A 26,999-nucleotide genomic window follows, 5' to 3' on the forward strand; every position below is an offset into this window, starting at 1 on the left:
CTTTATTTTAGTCAGATAGACATAATAAATGCATGCATAAGTTCAAGATACAAACTTAACAACAACAACAACACAACAGCACCAGAAAATAATGACAACAACAATAATAAAGCAAACAACAACAATAATATAAGTTGATGGAGGCTTTGCTTAATTGCATTGCCATTGTTTTGTATTCACCTTCTTTCCACCTGGGTAGAACAAACCTTGGTATAACAAAAATTATAATAACTCCCTGGCTCCTATCAAATATTAATGGGCACACCGGCATGGCGAGCACGTTCAAGATGTATAATTCCAGCAGCGCACCTTGTTGCCGGGCGGTGTGTCAAAAACAATATCTGAGCTCATTTTGGAGGATGCGCAGGGGGCGAAGAGATGGGACATTTTTTCGTGCAGGGACTCGCCAGGCGGATCACATATCTGATTTCACGTGTTTAGTGACGGGCGAGGTTGAATAAATGATTCAAAACGCCAGTCAGTTTTGATAGACGTTAAAGCCCCACATCTTTGCAGGAAAATACAGTTTTAGTGTGTACAGCTATACATTTAGGGTTATCACAAAAAAAAACTGTGGTATAGATTATTCAAATTTATGCGATCAAATATATAATCCTATATAGTTCAATGGTTATTGAATAGTATATTAGTGGTACTGCATAAAGATTAATTGCATGGTAATGTGTCAAAATTAAAATCGTGATCTAAAACCGTTTAATAGCCCATAAAGAAAGCAAATACTGATTATAGTAAATCAAGTTACTATGCGTCTTGATAACTGTTTACAGACAGGCCTGCAATATATTACAGGAGATGTTTGTGTAGCTTTCTTCCTCTTTCTGCTAGTTCATCACTAGCAAGTTTCCTTAGCCTTTCAATTGGATGTCGGCCATATTGTCCTCTTATTGCATCAAAATCTACACCAACAAGATGGAGCGATGTTTAAACTAAGCCTCTGTTTAGCCATCTTAAAAAACTTCTAGGTTAAAACATACAATTATTAAAACACGTAAAAGAGTGGGCACAATAATAAAAAATAAATAATATAAATGTAATAATAATAATATTAGTAATAATAATAATAATAATAATAATAATAATGATACTGCTCCACGGCTTCGGTATAAATCAGATAAACCATTTAGTTTATTGTGGATTACATATGCAGTAAGTAAATAAATAAATAAATAAATAAATAAATAAATAAATAAAATGAATTTCGTGTGTGTGTGCCACAAAACAATATGTGTGCCACCAAACAATAATGGCTGGACGATTAAAGTTGTGTATTCGTTTTCACTAAATCATTATGGCGTATTCAGTTTTGATCGTGGACTTCATGACACTACGCATGGTGACTAAATGAAATCATGTTTTTTGGTCACTTAAGTCCTTTTGTCTTTCATTGGATTCGTCATTTTATTAGGCCAGTAGTAGCAATTGTACGTAACTACGATTTATTTTGTTAACTTGGGAGAGTTTTCCAGGTGTTTCCCTTGTCTGCTAATGCACGAATAATTACCCATTTGGAAATAAATCAATATCAAACCTCTCTCTAATTCATAACGGTCTACACAGGGCAGCGATTGAAAGCGCATGAAAAATGAGCTGAGAAACGCTATCCAGAGGCAACACGCTGGATTCCTATCCATTTGAGGAGCATGGGGAGCGCGATAAGAGAATTTTGCCGGAAATGTTCGAGCCAGTGTCTGCCTTTTCATGCAGTGGCTAAGAATAGCATGGATACTATCATCACACTTTTAAATAGTTATAATTGAACTTCCGTCTATATCTGCCGTGTGTCCATGTGTGTGTGTGAGTATCTGTGTGAGCGCACGCGCCTGTTGTTTTATGCTATCTATGCGTGGGTTGTGTACAACCTACAACACAAAAGCCTCGAAGAGGGGAAGCCAAGTGCAGTGACTTGGAGGGTTGCAATGCAATTCTGACAAATACCGGTGATATGAATTAGGACAAAGTCTACAAAACAAAACCAACTAAAGCGTGACCTACTAAATTATTCTGCAAGCTTATTTTTCTAAACTAAGGAAAATATTAAGTACAACGCTTTTTCTATCTATCGGAATTTGACATCGTTCGCTTAAAATGAAAAAAGGAGACAATAATCGTGTTGGATGTCGACAGGAAAGGGAACAATTATCGGAATGAGGTTGACCGTGTTCGCCCTTGCCGAAGCCTGCAGGTTGCAATAACCATATGGCCCATGTGTTGGCCCCGTAGCCGTGCAGTACCCTATTGGACAAACGAACCCCGTTGGCTTCTCCACCCTGTGTGTCCTGTCAGTCCACTGGTTCACTAGTTCACCGTGTCAATCCACCCTGCTCCGCTCAAGCAGCGAGAGACGATCAGACAGCTTGAGGCTAGAGGTGGAATCTTTCGCCTGCTGGTGAGTGGTGCTCCAGAGCAGTCACACGCTAAGACTCAGAGCCTGAAGTTCGGCTGAAGGAAAAGCGCCGAGCTCCCGGAGCATTGTGGTTGTGTACGCCTGTGTGGAATGTGCGCGCATTAACAGTTCCCAGCGCGCTCATGAACGCTGTGATCCACAAGGTAGCTTAATTTTATGGTTTTGTGTAAACCATTGAATCGATAAGGAAGCTATAAAAAGTTACCTTTTCGCATCGATCAACAATTTATAAATCTATAAAACAATCCTTTCAGGGTTCAGTTCCGTCGTTTTGCAAAAGTATTCCAAAAAACAAAGGCCCATCTTCGACGGAGAAACCGGGAGGAATGCTGGATGTCAGGTAAGATTTGCAAGCTTCGAATGATGCCGCATGCCTGGACTCTTCCTTGTGTCCCGAGCTCTTCTGCCGACAAGTCATTAATTATCCGTTGTGTGACCTAGTCATCCCTGGGTGTGCCCGATTTCGAAAACTTTTTTCTTTGTTTTCAAACAACTGAAGATACTTGCTTTCAAATTGGTAACCAACGAGGACTAAAAAGCTGTCTCATTCCACGCATAGCTAACCTCATTTGTTTTATTGCTGTATTATACTGTTTTTAACTGACGTTACTCCTCATAAGATTATTCACCAGTTAGCCTAATTTCTCAAATAGCCTACTCACTAACGTTAGTTGGAAAAGTGTGGAGATTCGCGCAGAGGTCTGAAAGTGTAAAAAGACAGATTTATGACCCAAACAGACAGACTGCTTATTCTACTAACAGCTCCTAATTTCAGCCTTTGCTTTGCTCTCCACTGAAAGCGCCACAGGTATCACAAAATGGGCTTATGGCCATTTAGTCTTGTTGTTATTTTTCAATTTTGCAGCTTGTAAAACGACTGGTGTCCCTAAAACCTACAGTAGGCGCAAGCTGTCAAATGTAATAGAGGAGCGGCTAATAATTCAAATGTGGCCTCAAGGTAGACGGCTATATTGAAACATAATGTCTCCTCTGTGTTTCCTGTTCCTTGGTCGTTTAAACGTGGTCTTTAAAAAAAAAAGAAAAGAAAACAAGGAACAACAACAACGAATTTTTATTCTACAATAGCCTGGTCACATTTTATTATTGCTTAACCCTGCAGTTTTTATTTCATCCGAGACATTTGTATCTTTTATACAGATGCAAATGCATCATATTAGTGTTAGATGCATTCATATTATTTGGTTATTAAATATGTGTAATATTTTACAATTTACATGATAATTGATTTAGAGCACCACTATACAATACACAATAATAACAAAATACCATCACTACTACTAATAATAATTTCCTAGTTATGCGTCGCGTAAAAACTACAACTTTTTAATAGTTTTTCTTTTAATGAGTAAAGATGAGTGAATATGCCCCTTGTAACATAGGACGAATACATAATATAATCAAATGTCAACAAACATTGACTATAAATCATTTAAAGATTCTGGCACAAATGTTTGACATCAAACAAGTAAAAGCTACATGGTCACTTGCAGACATCTGCACCAAAAGGTTCTACCAAGCTCAGAAAGCAGCCAACTGAGGCAAACTGCGCGCTTTGACACATTTTGAAAAATCTGTTCTCTAAGTACTACTTTTGGTTTTGTTGTTGCCTTCATGGTCGTTAGCCCAAAAGAGAACTGTGACCAGCGGTTTCGTGAACTAGTTCACAGATCTCAATAAAACCCACAAAACTCTTAGTGAATATAATTTAATTGATTTTATCATAAATCACTGACAAAGAGAGAGGGGGACCAGTAAGAGGGAGCAATTTAAAGTATAGTGCAGTTGTCAAATAATTCATAAACCTTTTTTATATACATTTTAGTCTCAGAATAGGTTATTGCTGTCATAATTACCACAATCTGTGATTTTCATGGGCACCCATAACTGCAATAGTGTGTGGAGTTGTGTAGCTTTGAACGTATTTACACAGTGACCACGAAATAAATCATTCATTGAATGATTTAACTTTTCTATTAGTCTTGAAGTTAAAATCAAACTGCAGTTGTTTCACGTCTAACGGAGTGTATTTTTTATGTTCTCTGGTCAGTTGTCTAATTTGTGAAGTTGGCAGTTTTGGGGACCCTGGGGGCATGGGTCTGGGTTGACCCAAAGACCCTGTCTCTTCCCCAGTCAGTGTCTTTATTCAAAAAAAGTTAAACATTATCCACCCTGTGCACAGATGGTCCTTAAAAATTAACTTTGTGGAAGAATAGCTCAGTTTCTTTTTGATACAAGACCATCCTGGTGAGTACTATTAGATTATTTAGGGTACGGGGTTGCGCAGCAATGTGTAATCTCCAGGTTTGTAGTTACGTTTAGTTAGTCTTACAAGTAAATCCATTTAAACGATATTTTCATCTAGGTACACCTCTAGGCCGGGTCAGTTAAACAGATCAAACAGTGTAACCACCTGACCCAACAAATGAGAATAAGTTCTTAATTTGTTCAATCTTATTTGTTCTGAGCATTGCATACAGGTCAGTAAGCCAAACGAGAAATCTTTAGTTGATGCTATATGCGTGGGTGTCAGAAACCAAGCCCCCTGTCCATTCACACAGCCTGCGAGAGCAGAAACGCCTTTAATCGTTCAAAGATTGGCCACAGAAGGCCTAACGTATCCAGTGGCCTCACACTGAAGTTTGTGGTGTTGAAAGTTGGATGTCATCCGCCAGACTGCAAGAGAAAAGAAGACATATCTAGCCTCTCCCAGTTAAAAACAGCCTTCTCTCTCGGCATCTGGGTATGCTAAGCGTTCGAGCTCATTACTTTTCAAAGCACTGGAATTCAACGAACGGACTTGATGAAAGCTCGCCATTTCTGTGATGGGAGGCGAAATCAGTGTTTTTTGCTGTGTGGCACTCAAGAAAACGGTCAAGAAGTCATTAATCGCGGAATATAAAAAGCTATATATGTTTTGGATTTGTTAGCCTTGAAAGATTTTAAAAGACATTCTGACGCATGCGTGTCACGTGAACAAAGGATCCAGGGCATTATTTTGTATGTGGAAAGAGGGCCCAGTCACTACTAAATCGCCAGTTCACAACCGCCTTACAAATTATACAACAAATGGGATGAGGTGGGCTTTGCGCTGACTTCCACAGAAGGTGCCATCCGTGCTTATCAAGAGCCTGTGGACGTACAGGACGGGAGATTAATGCATGAATATAAGACATTACAAGGGGATTCCAAAGTACCTCTGATTGATCATTAATCTGGTGAGTTATCGCACCTCCACGGAAAGGTCAAGCTGCAAACCCTGTGCCAATCTGTCAAAGCCAAGCCGCGCGCCTTTCGTGTGTTTTTCTCTCCCATGTTCGTACGTACGTGTTGCATGCACATTTTTAAAATTAGGAACTATATCACAGATGGCTGCGACCAAACAGAGAAGCGATGCAATATCCGAGAGTGAGAGGAATAATAAGGTTAAAAATGCAACTGTATTGTAAGTGAGCAGACATGTAAACGAGTTCATTGGGTGCGAGAGTAGGTTTGCTATATTTAAACAGACTGAAAAAAGGGAACACAATCACCCACAGCCTGAGCATCCACTTAATATGCATTTAAATAAATGATGCAGGAGCCCTTTGTTGCAAAGCCCGCAGTAATGAGCGCATGTGAATCCGGTTGTTTCCTTCCGACCCTTAGATAGCCCGAACAATAATTATACACTACTGGAACACTTTCCGTGGAATAGAGGATAAGCTGGTTCTGGTTCGGCTAAGCAGTTGCTCTCTGGTAGCTTTCTCTTCCATTTTCCTCACTAAAAATTGGCTCATCAGCTCTTCTGGCTGGGAGCTGCCTCCTCCCTTTGTTCTGAGAGCAGCAGCGTTCCTGCTTGCTGGGGCACGAGCACCCTTCACTTTATAGGTAACTTTAGGTTAGTCCAGCAAGGCTGCGGGTCGCTGGTGTGTTAACGGGGACGAATCGACTCAAAAATACCCGGACAGCGGTAGAAACGGGCCCGGGTGCTGGGAATGGAATCGAGCCAACGGCGTGCGTAAGTGCGGGGATGCAATAAATAACTTTATAGCGCTGTAGGCCGCAGAGTCGGGGAGGTCGGGGGAATCCTCGTTTTGATTTATGTGTTTGGGGTAGCTGTCACGAGCCGGCGAACGAAACCGTCCAACGTTTTTATTCCACTTTTAATAAGCGCTGCTATGCAGACCAGCAAGGCCATTTCATTCCATTTCTGTTCAGGCCATCGCCTACTGTATATATCCATTTTCGGACCTCCAGGGCACCCGTCTGGATTAAGCGCTGTTTATGTCAAGTTTATGGGAGGAATTTATACCAGAATGGTGGGACTCGCTTCATGGTTTTCTTAATGGTCGCCGAACATTATCGCATGTTATTTGTAATAATTTTCTGTTCGTTTCGTAATTTGCCTGTAATAACTGTTTTGTAAATGTTTATTGTATAATTATACAACAACAAAAACAACAACAACAACAATAATAATAATAAAACACACGATAATATTTATTATTATTATTATTATTATTATTGCTATGCCAGTTCACTGTGGATAATACAAAGCCAACATTTTAAACACAGCAGAACAAAGAATAGGCAATTCTTTATTATAAGACCATGCATTTATCTGAGGAAAAATGCGATTTAATTAAACATTTTTAATAATCATGCTTTTAATATATAGTTTTTGCTTTTATATTTTTCTGTGTTTAAATAACGTAAGCATGACTCACTGTTTGAATCGTTTTGATTTTTAAAATAACATTACTGCTGTCAGTAAATCCGTTAGGAAGGCCAAAGGTTCCGTTTTTAAATGATTAGAAATATCATGGTTAATTCAATACATGCTGAAAATCAATAGAAGTAAAGGACTTTGTGATACCGCCTAAACATTTTCGTTGGCCTAGAATTTCTCTCGGTATTCCCGAACATAATTTAAGGTTAACATGTCGGTCAACAGTAGCCAACCATCAAATTGTCTTCGAGGTCAATTTCTCTACATGAGGTCTGATGTTCTCTATTGGATTTTTGGCGACCCCGTTTTGATTGCATCTCTCCCTTTTTCTGCTCCTCTACTTACAGTTCCTTCTCGTTATCAAGAAGCTGTATCCTTGCATAAAATCTAGAAGTGATAAAGGACAATATCTCGGTAAGTGATTCAATCTTTTTTGCGCTTGACATTGATGTATACCCTCTGCTTATGTGTTTGGGAAGACTGAATTTTTTCATTCAATTTAATTTTTTTAAACATTGGGATTAATATAAAATCTGAATATATATTTTTATTATATTCAAGTGAACAATTTGCAAAATCCACATGCTTTATTAAACTGTTTTAATTGGAATTACATTTCAAGCATTCCCATTTCAGTTTTTGGTCTAATAATATGTAATACAAAAGCATACAAATGCATGCTTGACTACGTATACTAAACTAAATGTGTATGGCAATTAAACGGTTGTATACTACAGACATTACAAAAAATCTCTCTGCTGTATGTTTTATTTATCGATGCACATTTCGCATATACGTTGTGTTAAAATATATACAAAGAATGTTGTCCTTGGAAAAAAGTGTAATCCAAATAGCCTATGAAATCTGCATTGCAGTGATACAGTAAGTCGTGATTACGTGCGTTTTTCATTTTGGGAGTTGCTCATGCGAAACATTTATTTGCAGTCTTTGAGAAAGCGTTTGACACCTTAAATAATTGCTTAGCAAATGGCAAGTCACAACTCACAGTAAGTCCCATGCTAGAATAACACTCACAACATGTTTTTCCATGTAAATAAACATCCAAACAATAACATCAACAGCAGTTCATTAATTGTTTTGCCAAAAGGCTACTAGAGCACTTTGCTGTATTGTTGCATGCCATATTAATCTAAAAAATATTTCTTAATGTCATTATTTTTTAACAACATTAGTGCCTTATATCAATGTGACACGGTATTCGTCTTTAAATTGCTTCCACAATAGTGATTGAAAGTGACTTATTGCAAAGATTTGCATGCTTTTTTTATTTTTCGAAATGTATCAATTTGCAAAATGTTTTCAAACTGTTAAAAAATACACACGGCATTGACACTGAAGAAGTGGAGCACAAACTAAAATATTTCATAATGCTGCGTAAATAGTTGGTGTACAATTTAATACTTCTTTAATATCCTTTTTAACATCTATACAAAATATTTAAAATCCTTATAATCAAATTCATTATAATAAAATTCAAAACGAATATCCAGTGTTCCACTTGAGGTCGGATAGTGTCCGGAAGTGTCGTTTCTTCTGGTTTTTAGTGATGTACATCCATGAAAATAATGCTCTGAGATTGCTGTTGTCTTTTTTTTTTTTTTTTTTTTGTATTCCAGTCGAAAAGAAAGCGAAATGTAACATCCATTTTCGTGCAGCTTAATATGCTGTCCTTTTTTAATGAAAATTAACAATATTACTCCCAGTCCATGAAATCATGTCATAATCCAAGCTGTAAAATTCGTTCCACTGTCTGAACAATAACAGTTTGTTAATGTTTATATCACAGCTGAAAGATGGCAAAATGAAAGAGTAGAAATTGTGTTTTCTGCATTTCGTTGCCTCAGCCCACGTGTTAGTTAATTAGTGCCCTTTTAAGTGGCTCCCCATTGGATCCTTTTAGCAAAGGTTGCAAAATAAGGAACAATGCCGTTTAGTAAAAAGTTGCAGACACCTACATTTTTGCCTTGTGCCTTCCTCCCACACCGTTGGTGATGCTCTCTATTCAAGCACCTAGAAGAAATGCATCTTTTTAAAGTTGCCTGTTTACAGCTGCCTGTGTATGGTGGAAGTCATAAATCTTACGTAGCCATAAACGACGGGGGTAGTGTCCTGAATAATAAAAACAGTGAGAGAGTAAGAGAGAGAGGGAGACGTGGTGTTTGGCTTAAGGAGAGAGAAGTAGCAATATCGCTTGAACATTTTCGAGCTGTTTTTTTTGTCTTATTTCCTCCATTTTGGTTTTTAGTCGGCTTTCTCGTTTCCTTTTTGCGTTTTTTCCTTCTCGTATTTTTTCCCATTCTGGCCTCCATCTTTAAAGGACATGTTGATTTTTTTGTCTATATGCATCCTTCAGCAATTCATAACAAACTCTACTATTTTAAGATGATTGCGCTATCCATGAAACTCGCAAGACTTCTGTGACCAGGACTCACTGGAGCTTCTTAATATATAAAAATATCTTTCTTCTTCTTCGGTTTTTTTTTTCACACCCCTCCCTCAGATTTCAAGTCCGCCTGTTGTCTGTTCTCTTGATCTTGCACCCCCACCTCATTGGTTTTTATATTTTGCGCATAAGTTATTATAATAGTTGGGTGTGTTGGCAGGGATGTGATGAAATATTAACAATACAGATAGAATGTTGTTTCTGCCTCAAGCTAGAGGCAAGCCGGCGCTGAGAACGTACTTCCTGGTAATTTAATATATACCGGTAGAGTAAGAGAGGGAGAGAGAAATGGGTCCCCTCAGTTGTAGTTGCTTACTAAATAATGTTACTACAGCGTAATAGTTAAACCACAGTGAAAAAGACCCGGGGAAAAAACTCTTCAGCTTCCGTCATAGACCTTTATCTTGTCCCGAATGACTGCAATTAGCATAAGTTTTCACTGGTGACGCTGTTTGATGGGGATTAACGCTTGCGCCTCTCACATCCAGCCTGCTCCGTTATTTCCAATAGCTGGAAAGGCCTGGTGTTGACTACAAACAATAACCTAGCAAAGGCGAGCTAATAATACCAGCAGACCCAGGCCCCGACATGAGACGAGGACACGTTACGGCGAATCGGGAGCCCACCTCGGATTATGATGTTCAATTTTGCGCCTTGAGGAAAAGGCGAGGGGAGATTGAAGGCGAAATCTGAGGCCATTGTTATCTGCGAGCAGGGCGTACCAGTCGACAGGGCGGCCAGGAGCAGTGCTGCCTGTCCATTTGCAGCCCCCCTCGCATACCTCAGATCTTTCATGCTAGACCGTCTCCCCCTTTCGCGAGCCGAGGGGAATCGTCCAGCAGCGCCCGCACTCTGGCGCGGGGCAGCCGTGCTCGAGATACCCGGTGTTTGACGCGTACTGTCTGGCTGGAATATCGAAACTGGTATGAGCTTTGGGCTTTCTTATTGATTGCAGCGTGGCCGAATGTGGAAAATATGATGCCTGCCCGCGCATCTCTCGTCAGAGGCTAAGGTAAGCTGGTCTGAAATAGGCTATCAGTTTGTGAATGGCGGTATGTGTGTCCTAGTGATTTATGACCGTATGACTCCAAACGCGGTTCAAGAAGAGTTCACAATGCTTTAAGCTTCCATTGAAGCTGGAGCTTTCGTTCGCTACCCCTGAATAAATGCACCCCAGATTGTGTTATCTAGTCTCATTTTGGCTTGGTTACATAACAAAGGAATTTTGAGCTATATTTGTTTTTATATGTGCTTCGGGATGAAAGCGTGGGTTTATTTTCGAGACTGAGGTGGTGTTTTTACGCGATCAAATAGACCGCCGTGGTGAATCGTCAGTGTGAAATATTCAAATGATTTTTAACGATTTCAGCAAAACCTTCGATTGGTCCTAAGGTGTGTTTTCATCTGATAATGAATTTGGACGTTCAGGCCTATTCTTTCCGAATGTTAGTGTCTGTAATCGAATATTTATTTACTATATTTTGGAATAAATTTAAAAACAATCATTCGAATACTCAAATAATTAGCATGTAACTTATTTTTATTTAGCAAAGAAACGCACAGGTAATGTTATATTGTTTTGTTGACGTTTAGGGCTGGTCTTGCTCCTACTACGTCCGCTCTCGACTCTGTAATTGCGTTAGGGTTGAATCTACAGAAAAGTTGGTTATTGTGTTACCGTAACAAGAGGGCCAAGACATTACGTGTTCCATTTAATGGAACTACGATATGATTTCATATCTATTATGCCAGTTTTATACCCCTCCTCCTCTCCCCTTTCTTTCCCCTGAACAATTCCTTAGAGTAAATGATTAGGATTCCGGCCGTCCTCTTCGAAGATAAATGACCGACATTTGTGACGTGTTGAGACTGGGTTGATGTTCAAAAGCTGTAGCTCACATTTACAATTTATACAACAGAAACACAAACATCTCCATAATATTTATAGATTTGGTTCAAAATAATGAAAAATTTATAGTAATTTACCTTTATTGCATGGAAGTGCACTTCTTTAGATATCTGTCCTAAAAGAACAAAATCATTGACGACTCTAGTCCAATATAACAATGTCCTTATTATAATTATGCATTTATGTATTAACTAACCATAAAGTTGCTGCTTCACGAAGCAGCTTTCACTTTATAATTACTTATTTTTTTCTATAATTTAATAATATATAAAACATTATATATATATATATATATATATATATATATATATATATATATATATATATATATATATATATATATTACAACGGATTTTGAATGAAAATGACTTCTTTTACACTGATTAGTGATCTAGTATGAATTTTTTATCCTACATTTCTCGATTATTGCAAAAAAAAAAAAAAAGAATAAATGAATGAAAGAAAGAACGAATGAAAAAAACGACGTAAATCAATTATACAAAACATGCCTTCGTTATTGTTGCCATATATGTGCATGAAGCCAATGTGTCCGTTTGAACTAACATTTTAGTACATTTATGTTACTACTGGAATGAATGACCAGACACGGCATATATAATTTTACACACCAATGAAAGAAAAAAATCGGGAAAAATGTTATGAATTAGAGGTATCTGATAAAAGCCACAGCAGTAGACCTAAACCATCTCAAACAATGTATTGGCTTCCCCTTCGTCTTTTTAATAACATTTACTACCAAGGTGAGTGAGTGAGAATAAATGCCAGGTGCCTTTAAGTGTTTGAATGATCGTTTTCTCCCGGTCCTGACAGCAACATCAGAGCCAAACTGCGACGTCTTAAGCTTAACAAAAAACTGCATTTGTATATTTCGGTCCAGCAGCCATTACGAATAAAATCTGTCGAAGCGTAAGCTTTGCCTCTGCTCTCACTAAAGACCTGCAACAAAGTTAAAAAACAATGCCGGTTAGTCAGGTTTTAATGTTGGCCAAATACGTTTTTTGTTACAAGAGAAAGCTCTCTAAAGATAGCCTTTGTGTCTGAGGCGAGAGCTCTCATATGTCCGCAAAGATCGTCTGCATTGTCCATGTTTGTTTTTCTTTTGTTGTCTTGTATTTCGTTTGTTCAGTCCTTATTTAATTGCAAGACGAGATATTATAAATTAATTGTTTTCATAAAAGATTTGAATGAAGTTGTAATGTCAACAATAATACCTAAAACATTAAAAACACTTGAAAAAAAAAAACCCAATAATGACAAATTATATTTTATAATAAGAGAAAGTATGCATTTATTTAAATTCCTTTACCTTCCTCAATGCTTTCATATATATATATATATATATATATATATATATATATATATATATATATATATATATATGTGTGTGTGTGTGTGTGTGTGTGTGTGTGTGTGTGTGTGTATGTGTGTGAACACCAACATGAGTCTATTTAGAGAACAAAAGCCAGACAAGAACTGGAATTGCAAGAGTTTTATTAACATACAATAGAAAAAGAGATAATAAAAGTCATGTGTGAAAATTATTCACACATACCCATAAGTGCGTATGTATGTATGTATGTGTGAGTATACACAATTTTTTTTCTCCATTTTATTTTAAACACACACACACATATACATATATATATATATATATATATATATATATATATATATATATATATATATATATACATAAGATAGAAAGAGGGGGAGAAAAAGAGAGCATCTGCAGGCTGTGTTGTGGGAACATGCTATTCATGTCATGGCGTCTTTCAGTGCAGTAAGATGGATTTACCTCGTGCCCCTCTTATTATGTGCCTCTTATAACCTTTCAGGTCAGCTTCCAAGAGGCCATTGGAAAGAGACCGTCACGTGACAACTGGTGCCAATGTTCTTCCAGAAGGTCGTCAGGACCCTGGTAGCCAGCAACTCGATTTTTGGAAATGCAGAAAACGACCTACTACGACAACTCGACACTTTTCGGAGGATACTCGTATCAGGGGGCAAACGGTTTTGGCTATGATGCCCCGGCACCAGCCTTCCAGAACTCAGCACATCTTGAGGGTGACTACCAAAGGTCTGCATGCTCCCTACAGTCGCTCGGCACCAGTGCACCCCCACAGCCTCAGCATGCCAAGACGAAAGAGCTTAATGGCAGCTGCATGCGGCCCAGTCTGCCACCTGAACACCATCCACCCCCCCAGGTTTCCCCTCCTCAGAACACTGTAAATGTTGCTGCCACGAATGCCACCCAGCAGCCAGGTGGCAGTGGTGGTGGTGGGGGGGCTGGCTCTGGGGGAACATCCAAATCATCATCCAAGTCATCCTCTATGGCCACAAACCCAACTCTCACGAAGCAAATCTTTCCTTGGATGAAGGAGTCACGTCAGAACACCAAGCAAAAAAACAGCTCCCCTAGTGCAAGCTCAGCTAATGGTGTGTTTGCCAAACCCTCTATTCTCTTCTTTAATCTCCTCACCATTCTTGAACGAAAGATATTGATCAACATTATTAGTTTGAAATGGCATACAATGGGGGTGGGTCTAAACCAGTACAAGGATATTTCAAATTTTATTTATTTATTTTTTTCAGGAATTGGATGTTAGATTAGTCAATTAAATTAATTGTGTATACTGAGGAAAACTGAATTGTGATTATTATATTATCTTACACCCTGAATATCTCTGGCTATAAAATGGCACACGAAACAAATGTTATTTATATTCAAAATAGCAGCAGTGCCACATAACTTGTCATGCATAAATATTGTGCCCATATAGCAGAAGATTTATCCCACAAGCCTCTGAAACTACATAGAGGTTTGAATCTTCTTAATCCTGGCTGTTTAAACATTTAAAGGACAAACTATTTAGCAAACACACCGTTGCCTAGTGCACAGTGTGAATCTGGCCCTGGGCTTTAGTTGTAATGTGATTTACATACACAAGGTCAGTGTTAGGGCATGCGTCTCTTAATAAATGCCAAAGTTATGAAGTGTTGACAACCAATATCAGGGGGATAAGTTTTTTCATGGCCAGCTTTATTAGTGGGAACGATGCATTCAATTTCCGTGTGGAGTAATTATGTTTTATTTCATTCCCACCCCAGCGGAGAGCAGCGGTGGTGAGAAAAGCCCTCCGGGTTCTGCAGCTTCCAAGAGAGCACGCACCGCTTACACCAGCGCACAGCTGGTGGAGCTCGAGAAGGAGTTTCACTTCAACCGATACCTGTGCCGGCCGAGGCGTGTGGAAATGGCCAATCTGCTAAACCTCAGTGAGCGGCAGATCAAGATTTGGTTCCAGAACAGGCGGATGAAGTACAAGAAAGATCAAAAGTCAAAAGGCATTGGTTCATCATCAGGGGGGCCTTCTCCTACAGGAAGTCCACCTCTTCCAATGCAGTCCTCAGCTGGTTTTATGAACTCTATGCACTCAATGGGCAGTTACGATGCTCCCTCTCCACCATCTTTTAACAAACCCCATCAAAATGCATACGCCATGTCAACAGCCTATCAGAACCCAATGAAAGGTTGCCCACCCCAACAGAAGTATGGAAACACACCACCGGATTATGACCCACACGGGCTACAGGGTAACAGTGGCAACTATGGGACACCAAACATGCAGGGTAGCCCTGTGTATGTAGGAGGTAACTATGTTGATGCCATGCCTGCCACTGGGCCTTCTATGTATGGCCTCAATCACCTACCACACCACCAGTCGGCAAGCATGGACTACAACGGTGCCACACAGATGTCAGCGAACCAGCACCATGGACCTTGTGACCCACATCCGACATACACGGATCTGTCTGCACACCATCCTTCTCAGGGTAGAATCCAAGAAGCACCCAAGTTGACTCATCTGTAGCAGGTTTGGACAAAAAAAAAAAATTAAAAAGAAGAAAAAAAATGAAAGGAAGACAAAACAGACTAACCCATGGGGCGATGCAATGGGGTTGAAAAAGATGATCCAGTGGTTTCTTGCCATGACTAGGACACCGGTTTGTGTCAATGTTGTCCTTCCATTCATATGTGAACATCTCTGAATTTAGTATCCATAGGTCTAAAAACCCCTTTAAAACAATACATGTCATGAAAAGTGGCTTGTTTATGCCAAGGAATAGACTGTCTAGCTGTATGACCTCATTACATCATCCTAAATGTTTGTGTTTCTCACTCTTTGGAGGGAAGTACGATATAGTAAATATATAAACTTACTGGTGCAAGAAAACCACTGGATTGTTTTCGTCCACTACCCTTATTTCACATACCTCTTTTTTTAAATGTATCAAAAACTTCAATTTTTTAAATAACTTGATCCCAAAACTGCAGCAGATTTGCACCATGTCTTTAGCAAGACAAGGTGATCAAGATATTCATCTGTTTAAATTGCGTTTTACACTATGCTACCTATCACTATTAATGAGAAGAAAATTGATTTTTGATATGGCTTTGACAGGGTAAAAAGAAGAGTTGAGAAAACTAGTAAAGTAAAGCTCATTTCCTCATTCTCAACTCACTTCCCCCTCCCTTCCCCTTATACTCCTTTCCCAGTTCTTGGGTTTGCCTACATTAGTCCAAACTAATATGAAAAGCCCACATTTTCTCATATCTTCATTTAACGTGGATACAGGGTATATTTGAACAAAATGCATGTCCGGGAAACCAAGCTATGGCGCAGACTTCTCTGTTTACGCCTACTGCGCTCTCGTCTGGGCATCATTGTTGCACTTAGAGTTTACATTAAATGGGTGAGGAAGAAAAGTAAATCTTATTTTGAATCGGAAGACCTTCAATCAGCGTCTTTCGCTAAGTGTGTTCAAGTGAACATTCATAAATATATATTTATTTGTTATAGCCAGTTTAAATACTTTCTTTTTTGTATTATTTATCCCCATGTATTTATATCGATAAAAATGTACTTTTTTAGTATCTACCTGTTATAAAAAAGACGCTGTGTTCTTGTCATTGTAACAAATTAATTTTTAGTTCTTGTATTTTAGAAATATGTAGGTTTATGTTACCCTTGTATAAAAAATGTCTTGACTTGTACAGGGGGCACAAGAACGGAATCAAACCGTTCCCGCATAGTCGAGAATTAGACGGAATATAGCGAAACATTTTGAGAACTTCATTTGTCCTTTGTAACTACTTTTATTTCCTTGTTAAGAGTTGGTTGTTGAACAATTCTTTAATAAAATGTTATGTTATTCATTTGCACTCTAGAAGTTTATGAATTTACCAAGCAGACTCACACAATTTTATAGGCAAAGAGAGAAAAGGGTGGGGGTAGGGTTTCTATAGTCCTGTGAAAGCGTCCTCGAATCCGCGCCTGCAATAGTCACGTGAAGAGAGTCCAATAGAATCACTCTTTACTGAGTATGGAGTATTACTAAATATGGAATTAAAAGAAGTGATTATGCAAACCGAGATTTAAAGCAAAAATTGCATTTGCAACAAATGACTAAACATATTTTGGTAATTGCAATGGTAAAAAGAATAGCTGCGTTAATGTCTAAGATCATTCACCAACTTTAGATTTAATTTAAACATGCTAAACTATTTTCCGAGAGTGGAAAAAAGACGAAGCTTTTTAATGTTATGAGGTCAATTGATGCAACAAAAAAATCAGGACTACGTAAACACAAAAGCGTTTAAATATTAGATGAACAGTCAATTAAGAAAAATAATTACACACACACACACACACACGTGTGTATAGTTTATATATATATATATATATATATATATATATATATATATATATATATATATATATATATATATATATATTACAAGGAAGACCAAGTACGCCTACGTTAAACATATAGGTGGTTGCGTTTAGCTCCGATTGATTCCGCGTGTGATTTCTGCAGTGGATTAAACCCATTAAATTTTTACGGACACTAGCTTCATGTATCTAAAATATCTGTCTAGTAACAAAACACACCAAAGCCAATACCAAAATAAAGAGACCACAGTTTTGTATTGTTAACAAAATACACAAAAATATAATCATATAAACGTTCATTACAATTTATCCCATACGCTCCCACACTTTGCTAAAATACAATTTCATCTAATTTGGAGATATAGAAAGAAAATATAGAAGAAGAAAACATTAAAATAAAAATGATAAATTGTCATGCATTAATGATGATAGATAGATAGATAGATAGATAGATAGATAGATAGATAGATAGATAGATAGATAGATAGATAGATAGATAGATAGATAGATAGATAGATAGATAGATAAACCGCTGTCCTCGCACGAAATAAATCCCGTTAAATATTTTTAAATCAAATGGTTCAGTTCGTCCCAAATTATCGTCATTATTTTCCAGGGGGAAAATCCAGTTGTAAAAAATTAAGTCACTTGATTTTATATGCCAGTACTCTCCAAGACAGAAAGTAAAAAAACGCACAAACTAATGATGACTAAAGATAATATCAGCACGTCCCAATCCCTCGCGGTCAGCTCCGTTGTGTAGAGAAGGAAGGCCTTTTCGGTCTGACCCCATTCCGTAGTACCCACGGCCCACAGCTTTGCTTTGTATATCCTTTAAAATTCACAGACACCCACACAGGGTTATACCACCAATAACCATTCTTTAAGACGAGAGAGGAAAAAAGACGAAGCTTTATATTGTTATGAGGTCAATTTCTAATTACAGCTAGCTGCAACACATTTACTATAATCTCTAATCCTATCATCGAGATGCACCAATAAAATGTTTCCAATGTAGAAAAAAAATGCGTAATTCTAGAAAAAAATCCGCAAATCTGCGAGGGAATAATGGGGGTTTTCTTTGTTGTGATCTTGGAGGAAAAAGGCGAATTCTTGAGGGTGGCTGCTGTCAAGCGCTTTGCCGGCGAAAAGATTGATCACCCTTGCTGCCTCTCTACTCCTGCTCTAAAAATATCTACTCCCTTTTCCCATTCGTTTTAAACTTTGACGCAACCAATTTTGTTTAGTTTTTTTATCAGCTAATATTATATTGTTGCTTTCTTTGTACAGCCTACAATAGAAATTGGTCCAACTCAATATTCGCAATTACAAATCGTAAAAGCGACCTCGCGCTGAACTTTTGGTTGTTGTCAGTCAACAAAAAAAGAAATAAAATCAAACACAGACACACTACTGACAAATATTTTTTTTCCTAATGGAATTAGCCTATGTCTCTCACGCAACCCTATTAAATATATATATATATATATATATATATATATATATATATATATATATATATATATATATATATATATATATATATATATATATATATATATATATAAAACATATAAACAAAATCTCTAACCTGTATTCAACACAAACTTACGCAATTAAAGGTCCCAGAGTTCAGCAATTCTTCAGAGGCTGTGTAATAAAAATCAAACCAAAGGTAAAGCCCAAAAAGAATTGATTCGTGCCGCAATGGATGAGAATCTCATATTTACCAATCACACCAGCACTCGTTCATCCTTATTTATGGGCTTGATAAAATAAATATTACAAAAGATACATCTCTTGTCTGTTACTCTTGTCAAAACTTTTAAGATTAATGACCATTGATTGTAAACACGTAAGAAGCCATATTGTGGATGTGCTTATCAGACAGGGCCTGCGAATTACATCACCGGTAGTTCTGCATTTGGATTGTTATTGTCTAATGTAAGAGACCTCACTTTACCTCTCACAAAACGTAAACTGTCCAAGCACATGGCAGCCGGGAGATTTTATTTTTGGTTATAATCTCGTCCATGTTAGGCCTACTATAAAAACTGAATTATAATATCCTGTTTTTAACATCTATTCAGACAAATATTGCCTTCTTTTGCCACCAGGCCCCGAATTTCAATTGGCTGAGATGAGTCACGTGACCAGGAATTGGCTGCAATTTCGCCCATAGTCTTCAGTTTAGTAGACCCTGGTCCCCATACGCTAGTAATATCACCAATATACACAATTATTAAAGCCCGCAAATGCCGCCATAGCAGGAGCGCAAAATAAATCATAGCTTTTTGGATGTTATTTTTTGCGTGTGTTGGTGTCGCTGGACGCCCTTTTTGCCCAGGCGAAGCGATGAATTTTGAATTTGAGAGGGAGATTGGGTTCATCAACAGCCAGCCTTCCCTTGCAGAGTGCCTGACGTCTTTCCCCGCTGTCCTGGAGTCATTTCAAACTTCATCAATCAAGGACTCGACAGCAATTCCACCTCCTTTCGAGCACACCATCCCAAGTCTGAGTCCCTGCACAGGCAACCAGGCGCGACCGAGGAGCCAAAAGCGAACTGCCTCCAATGGCCTCCAGCTTCGGACACAAACAGCACCGCCGACGCAGCACCAGCAAGGCCCGGCTCCGCTGTCGGGTGGCGCGCCCCTGGCCCACGAGTTCCCATGGATGAAGGAGAAAAAATCCTCGAAGAAGTGCCCCAAGCCCGGAGCCACTGCAGCTGCAGCAGCAGCCTCCCCCTCTCAGGCATCCTCCGGCTACACAACCGCGGGACTGGAGTCCCCGACAGGTACGTTTATCAAATCTGTGAATGCGTTTGTTCTGCATTTCTTAATTTTGTACATTTTGCCCTGAATTTTTGTGACTCGAATAGATGTCAACACAGTACAACTCTAAAGAATGTTACAGACCGCTTTTATATAGCATAAACAGTATTACACTGTGATATCACAAGCTTCGAATTTTTACGCAATCAAAAAAAGCCCTGCAGAGATCCCTGTTCTTTGTCCTATTTTCAAGTGATGTACAGCATAACCTGATTTAGATGGGCTAGTATTTTACTTCTGATGAGCAATTTGCATTTAGGAATAAATGTATTATTTGATCTGATGTCTACATTTCAAACACCGTTAAGCATGCAAGATTGTTTAGTATACATGCACAGCCTATATTATAAAAATCTCGTTGCAATAGCTGATGTGATTAAAAGATAAAAATGCACCCCTCCCCCATTGCTTGGCATATATACAAAACTGCACACTTTGAAACACCGTATTGCCTTCCTGCAGATAGTAGATCTTGTACTTTAATAACGATTTAATCGCAATTGATGTTGGCAGAGACTCGATTTTTATTCATAACACTGTTTCGTGGCGTGGGGAGCCATTTTGAATATCAGTATATATTGTGAAAGCTGTGGAACACTACATAATATGGGGCTTGCTGAAATACCACTTGTACACCGCGCTCGTCTTTTACCCACAAGACATGCCTTACCATTGCAGTCATTGCCACATGACAAGTCCAAACCACAGGGCTCTTTTACACCGGGATTTTGCTGTCATCTGGACATTTTCTCACATATGACTTTGCCGTTTTACTGGGACTGATTTCTATTTCTGTTTATTACGTTTTTGCAGAGATTCAAGGTGGACTCGATAATGTTAGCGGTTCGCGGAGGCTGAGGACCGCGTATACCAACACGCAGCTACTTGAATTGGAGAAGGAGTTTCACTTTAACAAATACCTTTGTCGGCCCAGGCGCGTTGAAATTGCAGCACTTTTGGATCTAACCGAGCGACAAGTCAAAGTGTGGTTTCAAAATCGACGCATGAAGCACAAACGACAAACTACACACCACCGGGACGGCCAAGAAGGCGAGCCCAGCGGTTTTGACCTCCTAGAGGGAACTGACGCTTCTTCACCCTATTCGAGTCAGTCGTTGGAAGTATCTGGTTCTGGCTCGGCAGCACCCTCTGAGAGTGAGACGTGTCCGACAACTGCCGCCTACACGAACAGTTCGGACAAAAGCCAGCCCACGCCTGAAGAGGGCCAAGCGAGCCAGCCGGAGCCAGCATCTGTCCCTGACACAGCGGTTCACTCCCCCCCGTATCCAACGCCTACTGCAGATAACCCCACCACAATGGCTGAGGGCCGAGCAGCTGGGCCGGAGCATTCGTTCACAGAGCCGCAGGATGCCACCTCTCTCCCAGATTTGAATTTCTTTTCGACGGACTCCTGCCTACAGATTTCGGACGCTTTATCACCGAGTTTGCAAAGCTCCCTGGACAGTCCAGTTGATTTCTCCGAGGAAGACTTTGACTTGTTTACGAGCACCCTTTGTACTATAGATCTGCAACATTTACAGTTCTGAACAAAAATCACATCAAAACGAATTCAAGAACTATCGAACTCCATCGCAATGCAGTGTCATGAATGCTTCTCGACCGCAACATTCCTATAAGACAAAAAGAGTGAAACGTCTACCTAAAGTTTTTATGAAAAAGAAAAGCAAAAAAGGCGTAATGCAATGCCTAAACGGAAATAAATTGTCCATTATTTTGAAAATATGATGTAATCTTTTTCAATACACATCGGGATGGCCCATGTCGAAGTATCAGGTATTTTATTGCCTTTTGATTGTCGGATTTAGTTTATGTCTACTAACAGATGAATAGTTGCGGACTTTTTTTCAGTGAAACTCAATCATTGGAATCTCAGGAATTGTGTCAGACATAAGGGTAGTTGAACTGCTTTTAGGAATTCTCCCAAGACGGGCGTTGTCCCTATTGAATAATTTTAGACCTAGTTTATTTATTGAGATCCTTTAATAGTAAATTTCAAATTTATTTATTGTACGTTATTTTCATAGTTGAAATAATAAAAATAAAACAAAAACAATACATAAAATGCTGGAGCGAGTGTCACTGATTTCCTAAGCTTTAAGTAACTTTTGTTAAGAATATTAATTTGTATTAATCAAAAGATTAATTTTAAGCATTTGTTCGTTAATCTTGGTATTGATGTAATGATGTGTTTGATTTATGGTGCTGAAACTAAGTACCGTCCGCAGGTTAAATTGGTTTAAGGTTTCTTGCCCTCCAAATATGCAAAGATTATTATTATTATTATTATTATTATTATTATTATTATTATTATTAACAATAACAATAATAATGTTATTATTATTTCTACACAATCATTAATTTGTAATGAATTATATTTGTTGTTATTAAACATTTGTATGAGAAAGGAGGGAGCTGCATAGGCTGAAGGAGAACAAAAAGCCACTATAGTGAATTCTACAACTATTTACAAAACACCAGCAATAACTATATGAACATTTTAAAACGAAAAGTAACAAAGATAATAGTCATGGATTTGAGCAATTAAAACAATGTTTTTAAAAAAAGGGAAAAACCGTGCCTGATAACATTAGACGAAACAAAACAGCCACACGTGCATTATTAATTTGTAGATGGACGTTAAAAATGAACAACAAGAACATAGGAGATTAGCTGTGCAAGATGGTCAATTGGTTGACTGGGCTGTGGACTCCCATGGCTGCTCTCGCCCTGATGCAAAATGGCGCTCGAAACACAATGAAGGATATGAACAATAAAGCGGCAGCCATTATGGATAGTATGTTATGTAGCTGTGAGCGGGATCCTCCGAGCTGGGTCGTTGTCAGTAAAACAGTCTGTTTAGACAGCAGGCCAGCCAGAATTGCATCAGTTAAAATAAGGATTCTTTTATTTTGTATATATATATATATATATATATATATATATATATATATATATATATATATATATATATATATATATATATATATATTTCTTTCTTTTCTTTTTTTTAACTCGCAATGAATTTTACACCTTATGTAATATCCGGATCTATCCCAAACCCTCATGTGAGCTTGCAACAACAACAACAGCAATAGCAAAAGTAAATAATAATAACTGTTATTATAATTTATATTATAAACATTAAACTTGAATAAATAGTCACATTAGTCATTTTTGTTAAAACAAATTATTAAAATTTTATGTTTTATATTTTGTATTTTTTAATTATTATTTATTATATTAGTCTTTGACCATATAAGAGGTATATGTCTTCATCATCCAGATCAGATTCCTGTTATCTCTAGTAATTTAGCACTGATGCATTAGATACAGCAAGTAAAACAACATTTCTATTTATTTAAAATATTTGAATAGGTCTTTTTTTGCTCAGTTTACATGCGCAGTACCAGATAATGACTCTCTGAATGTGAAGAACAGGTGCTCTGCTCATATTACTAGCAATGTGCATCTGGTCACAGTAGCATTGCAGCAATGGCAGTTTAAAATTTAAGCCTTTTCTATGCAGGATAAATGCCAAATTAATACACCACGCACCTGCATTTATCCACTCAAAGACTTAATAGCTGATATCAAGAAACATGGACAACAAAATGATATACAATCTCAAACAAAATCTAGGTTTGCTATTGTAATGAAAAGAAATATAGTGACACACAATAAAACACCTAAATTGTGCTGATGACAAAAAAAAACAAAAAAACAAATGCTGGCTAGGCTGGCACCTATACCTAAATTCAATTTTATCAGGTTTGATTTCCAGTATTCTGTCATTTTTTGTCTAGGTCGTGGTTTGCAGATTTCGTAATTTCAGCATACAGGACTCGTTTGCTCCCTCGTTTTTTTTTTTTTTTTTTTTTTTTAATTCACCTGGGACAGGTTAGAGAGAGACTTTATATTGACATATCTCCCTACAAGATAAATAACTTATTCCATGCCCTCAGGCCACACAAGTTTGGTAAATATTTGTTTAAAAATCCAAATGGTTGTAATTTTTCTTCCCCATTAGTCTGATAATTTGAGGTGTGGCTAGGTCAAGTTTTATCTCAGTCTTGATGCTTTTCTTGGTGGCCTGCCAGCTCTTACACATTTATCAGAATGGCTCTTTCTGTTTATATATTTTGCAGAGCACAGTACTTTGGGCCAGTCTAAAATAAGAAGAGGTGGGGTGGCATAGGGATTTTCTCACATGAGAAAATGGGCCAATGTTTACAGTGTTGCATCCTGGGTAATGCTATGCCTGAAGCAGTGCTGGGACTAGCCAAGATTAAAGTGGAAATGTCTTCTGCCCTATTTCAGTCAAACCACCATGAAGGCTCAGTTTAATCACTGAAGTGGTTAGGAAACCAAAGTACTTTGTCATTTTACAACAATAATGACAATAGTAACAGCAAAATATTATCTTAGCTTATTTTTAAAATGGCCTTATAAGACTTTACGGTTAGCAGTGTAAATACACTGTATTGGATTGTGAGCTCTGTAAACAGCTCCCTTTGTAGTAGCTCTTGTATTCATTTGTTTAGCAAACACTCTTTGTTCACAAAAGGCTGCTGCCTCATAGCTACTGGTCATATGCTTATTTGAAGTTATAAAAAATATAAAGGTTCTGCAGTGGCATCAGTGGTTAGATGAATAACCATAAACATCAATGGAAGCTTTTACTGCAAATATAGATTTTTAGATTTTCTAAAAGGTTCTTTTCAACAAAAATGTTATTTTAAGAACTCATCTACACTCTGAAACAAAAATACAAACAGACAAGGTTGAAAATTGATGTCAATGACTTGTAGATAACAAAAATTGCCAAAATCAAGCTATTTTAATCAGAATTTTAAATCGTTTACACAAATTGGTTTTGTTTGCTCACAAAATCCATATAAACAAAGCACAAACCATTCTGACATACCACACATCAAAGTGTTAATAAAAGATCACACTTTGGAAGTTTTAGCCTTTTTACAATTTGGCGATTTGTTAACTATATGAATTAATTGGAATAACTAAATTTCCAAAAACTTCAATGTCAAACAATAGACCAAGCTAGAATAGTCTGAGGTAGACATCTCTCACAGTATTCATTCCTTGCTGCTGTTTAAGCAATAAAAATAAAGTAATCCTTCATTATGTTAACATTAGCACTAAGCCAAGAAAGCTTGCTGAAAGTATGGTATACGTTTCAAAATGTTTTCAAAAGACAGCGACAGCTGGTGATGAACACATGCCATAAAGAATGGGAAGCCCTGTCTATTGGCTCAAGAACTTGCATGTCTTTCTGCACCAGCTCTTTTCTAAAATAACTACCCTGTTACATATAAAAGCACTTTGACTCTGATATGCTTTCAGGGTTTTAATCTGGAGAAACCGTCTGTCATACCTGTGTGTTGACTGAATGTTCATGAAAGCTTTGAAACTTCAATGAACAAAACTCTTGATATGACTAGTCAGGCAAAAATGACTAAATTAAAGCTACCCTGCTACTTGATGGGTTGAATGTTAAAATGTTAAATGCAGTTCATACTTTATTTTACAGTATTTCACAGTATATTCTATATCAAGTTATGTTTTTTTATTTTTATATAGTACTTCACCTCCACATAATATTACTAAATAATATATAATACTGGGTTATATAAGGTGACTATATGGGTTAAACGTAAGTTCATGGCTTGGTATTGATATTGTAAGTATTACCCAGATAAAGTAATGACTATGATAAAGTACACAGTATAAACATGCAAATCGGGACAATAAATATAGTCAAATAAAGTGCTACCAAAATGTGGGTCCTCCTCTGACAACGTCAAAAGAATGACAAAAGTCTTTGCATAGTATGATGCACAAATGATCTACTTTTACAGTATAATCTTCAAAAGTATATTGGTTTTTGAAAGCTTAAACCAGCACTTCACAGCTGTCCATATCTACTCAGAGGGTAAAGGGCCATTCACTAACACTTGTACAGTATCTAACGTAACACATTTTTACCCTTGACCCTGCCAACAAGAAAATGTGCCAACAATACCTTGGAGCAATACTCTGGTCTACTGCAGTAATAGACAAGATGACAGCTTCAAGTCACCCAAAAATATAATGTATCAGTGACATACCATTGAGCTCGGAGACCAAAACGCAGGTGTGCAGTACCTGCTATCAGTTTTTTTGCTGATATAAAGTCTTGTTGTACGTAGACTTTATTTTTCGAATTGGTAATGTTTAACTATGTACATGAATGTGCAATGGAACATGTACATTCTTGATCGGTAGATTAAAGAAATAAAAAATGAAATAAAATTAAAATAGATTTAACTGATAATAGTCCATAATTGTAACATTACTTGTGGAAGGCACAGTATTATAATTTTTTCTATTTTAGTTATTATTATAATTTAGTATTACACTTTTTAATTAGTTCGAAGATGGCTATATTCCAAAATAACAATGTTAGAATGTACTGTATGTACTTGCAGAAGGAACAAGTAAATTATTGGTCTGTACAATGGTGGTCACTATTTTAAAAAAGCATTTTTAAATCACATTTTGCCTTAAATCAATGGTTCTCAATTCCAGTCCTCGGGGCCCCCGCCCTGCACATTTTGTATGTCTCTCTTATTTGTCACACAAGAATCAGTATATGGATCTCTCTGTTGATGGGCTGATGATCTGAATCAGGTGTGTTAAGTAAGAAAGACATAAAAAAAAATGTGCAGGGCGGGGGTCCAGAGGACAGGAATTGAGAAGCACTGCCTTAACTGAACATTCCACTTTTTTGGTAAATAGTCTAATTTTACAACTCCCTGTTTTACCATTTTTGAATCCATTCAGCCAATCGCTGGGTCTGGCAGGAGCTTT

General features: G+C 37.7%; 2 protein-coding genes across 14 annotated transcripts in view; both read left to right on the forward strand.

The window, feature by feature from the left end:
* hoxb3a (homeobox B3a) overlaps positions 1-16,763 on the forward strand; it is a 51,334-nt gene extending 34,571 nt beyond the window's left edge. For 5 of the 13 annotated variants that reach the window (XM_068215741.2, XM_005171554.4, XM_017353138.3 and 2 more), the window contains 3 exons: positions 7,502-7,568; positions 13,384-13,984; positions 14,657-16,763. In XM_068215741.2, coding sequence (XP_068071842.1) covers positions 13,492-13,984; positions 14,657-15,417 — 1,254 coding nt within the window. In that variant the 5' untranslated portion in view covers positions 7,502-7,568; positions 13,384-13,491 and the 3' untranslated portion in view covers positions 15,418-16,763. 13 annotated transcript variants of the gene reach the window in all.
* Positions 16,764-19,512: 2,749 nt separating this feature from the next.
* Positions 19,513-22,194, forward strand: hoxb2a (homeobox B2a). Its single transcript, NM_131116.2, has 2 exons — positions 19,513-20,074; positions 20,925-22,194. The coding sequence occupies exons 1-2, from the start codon at positions 19,636-19,638 to the stop codon at positions 21,656-21,658; spliced, it is 1,173 nt and encodes a 390-aa protein (NP_571191.1). The 5' UTR covers positions 19,513-19,635; the 3' UTR covers positions 21,659-22,194.
* Positions 22,195-26,999: the final 4,805 nt, after the last annotated feature.

Source organism: Danio rerio, chromosome 3 (assembly GCF_049306965.1).
Source record: "Danio rerio strain Tuebingen ecotype United States chromosome 3, GRCz12tu, whole genome shotgun sequence".
Classification (NCBI taxonomy): Eukaryota; Metazoa; Chordata; class Actinopteri; order Cypriniformes; family Danionidae; genus Danio; species Danio rerio.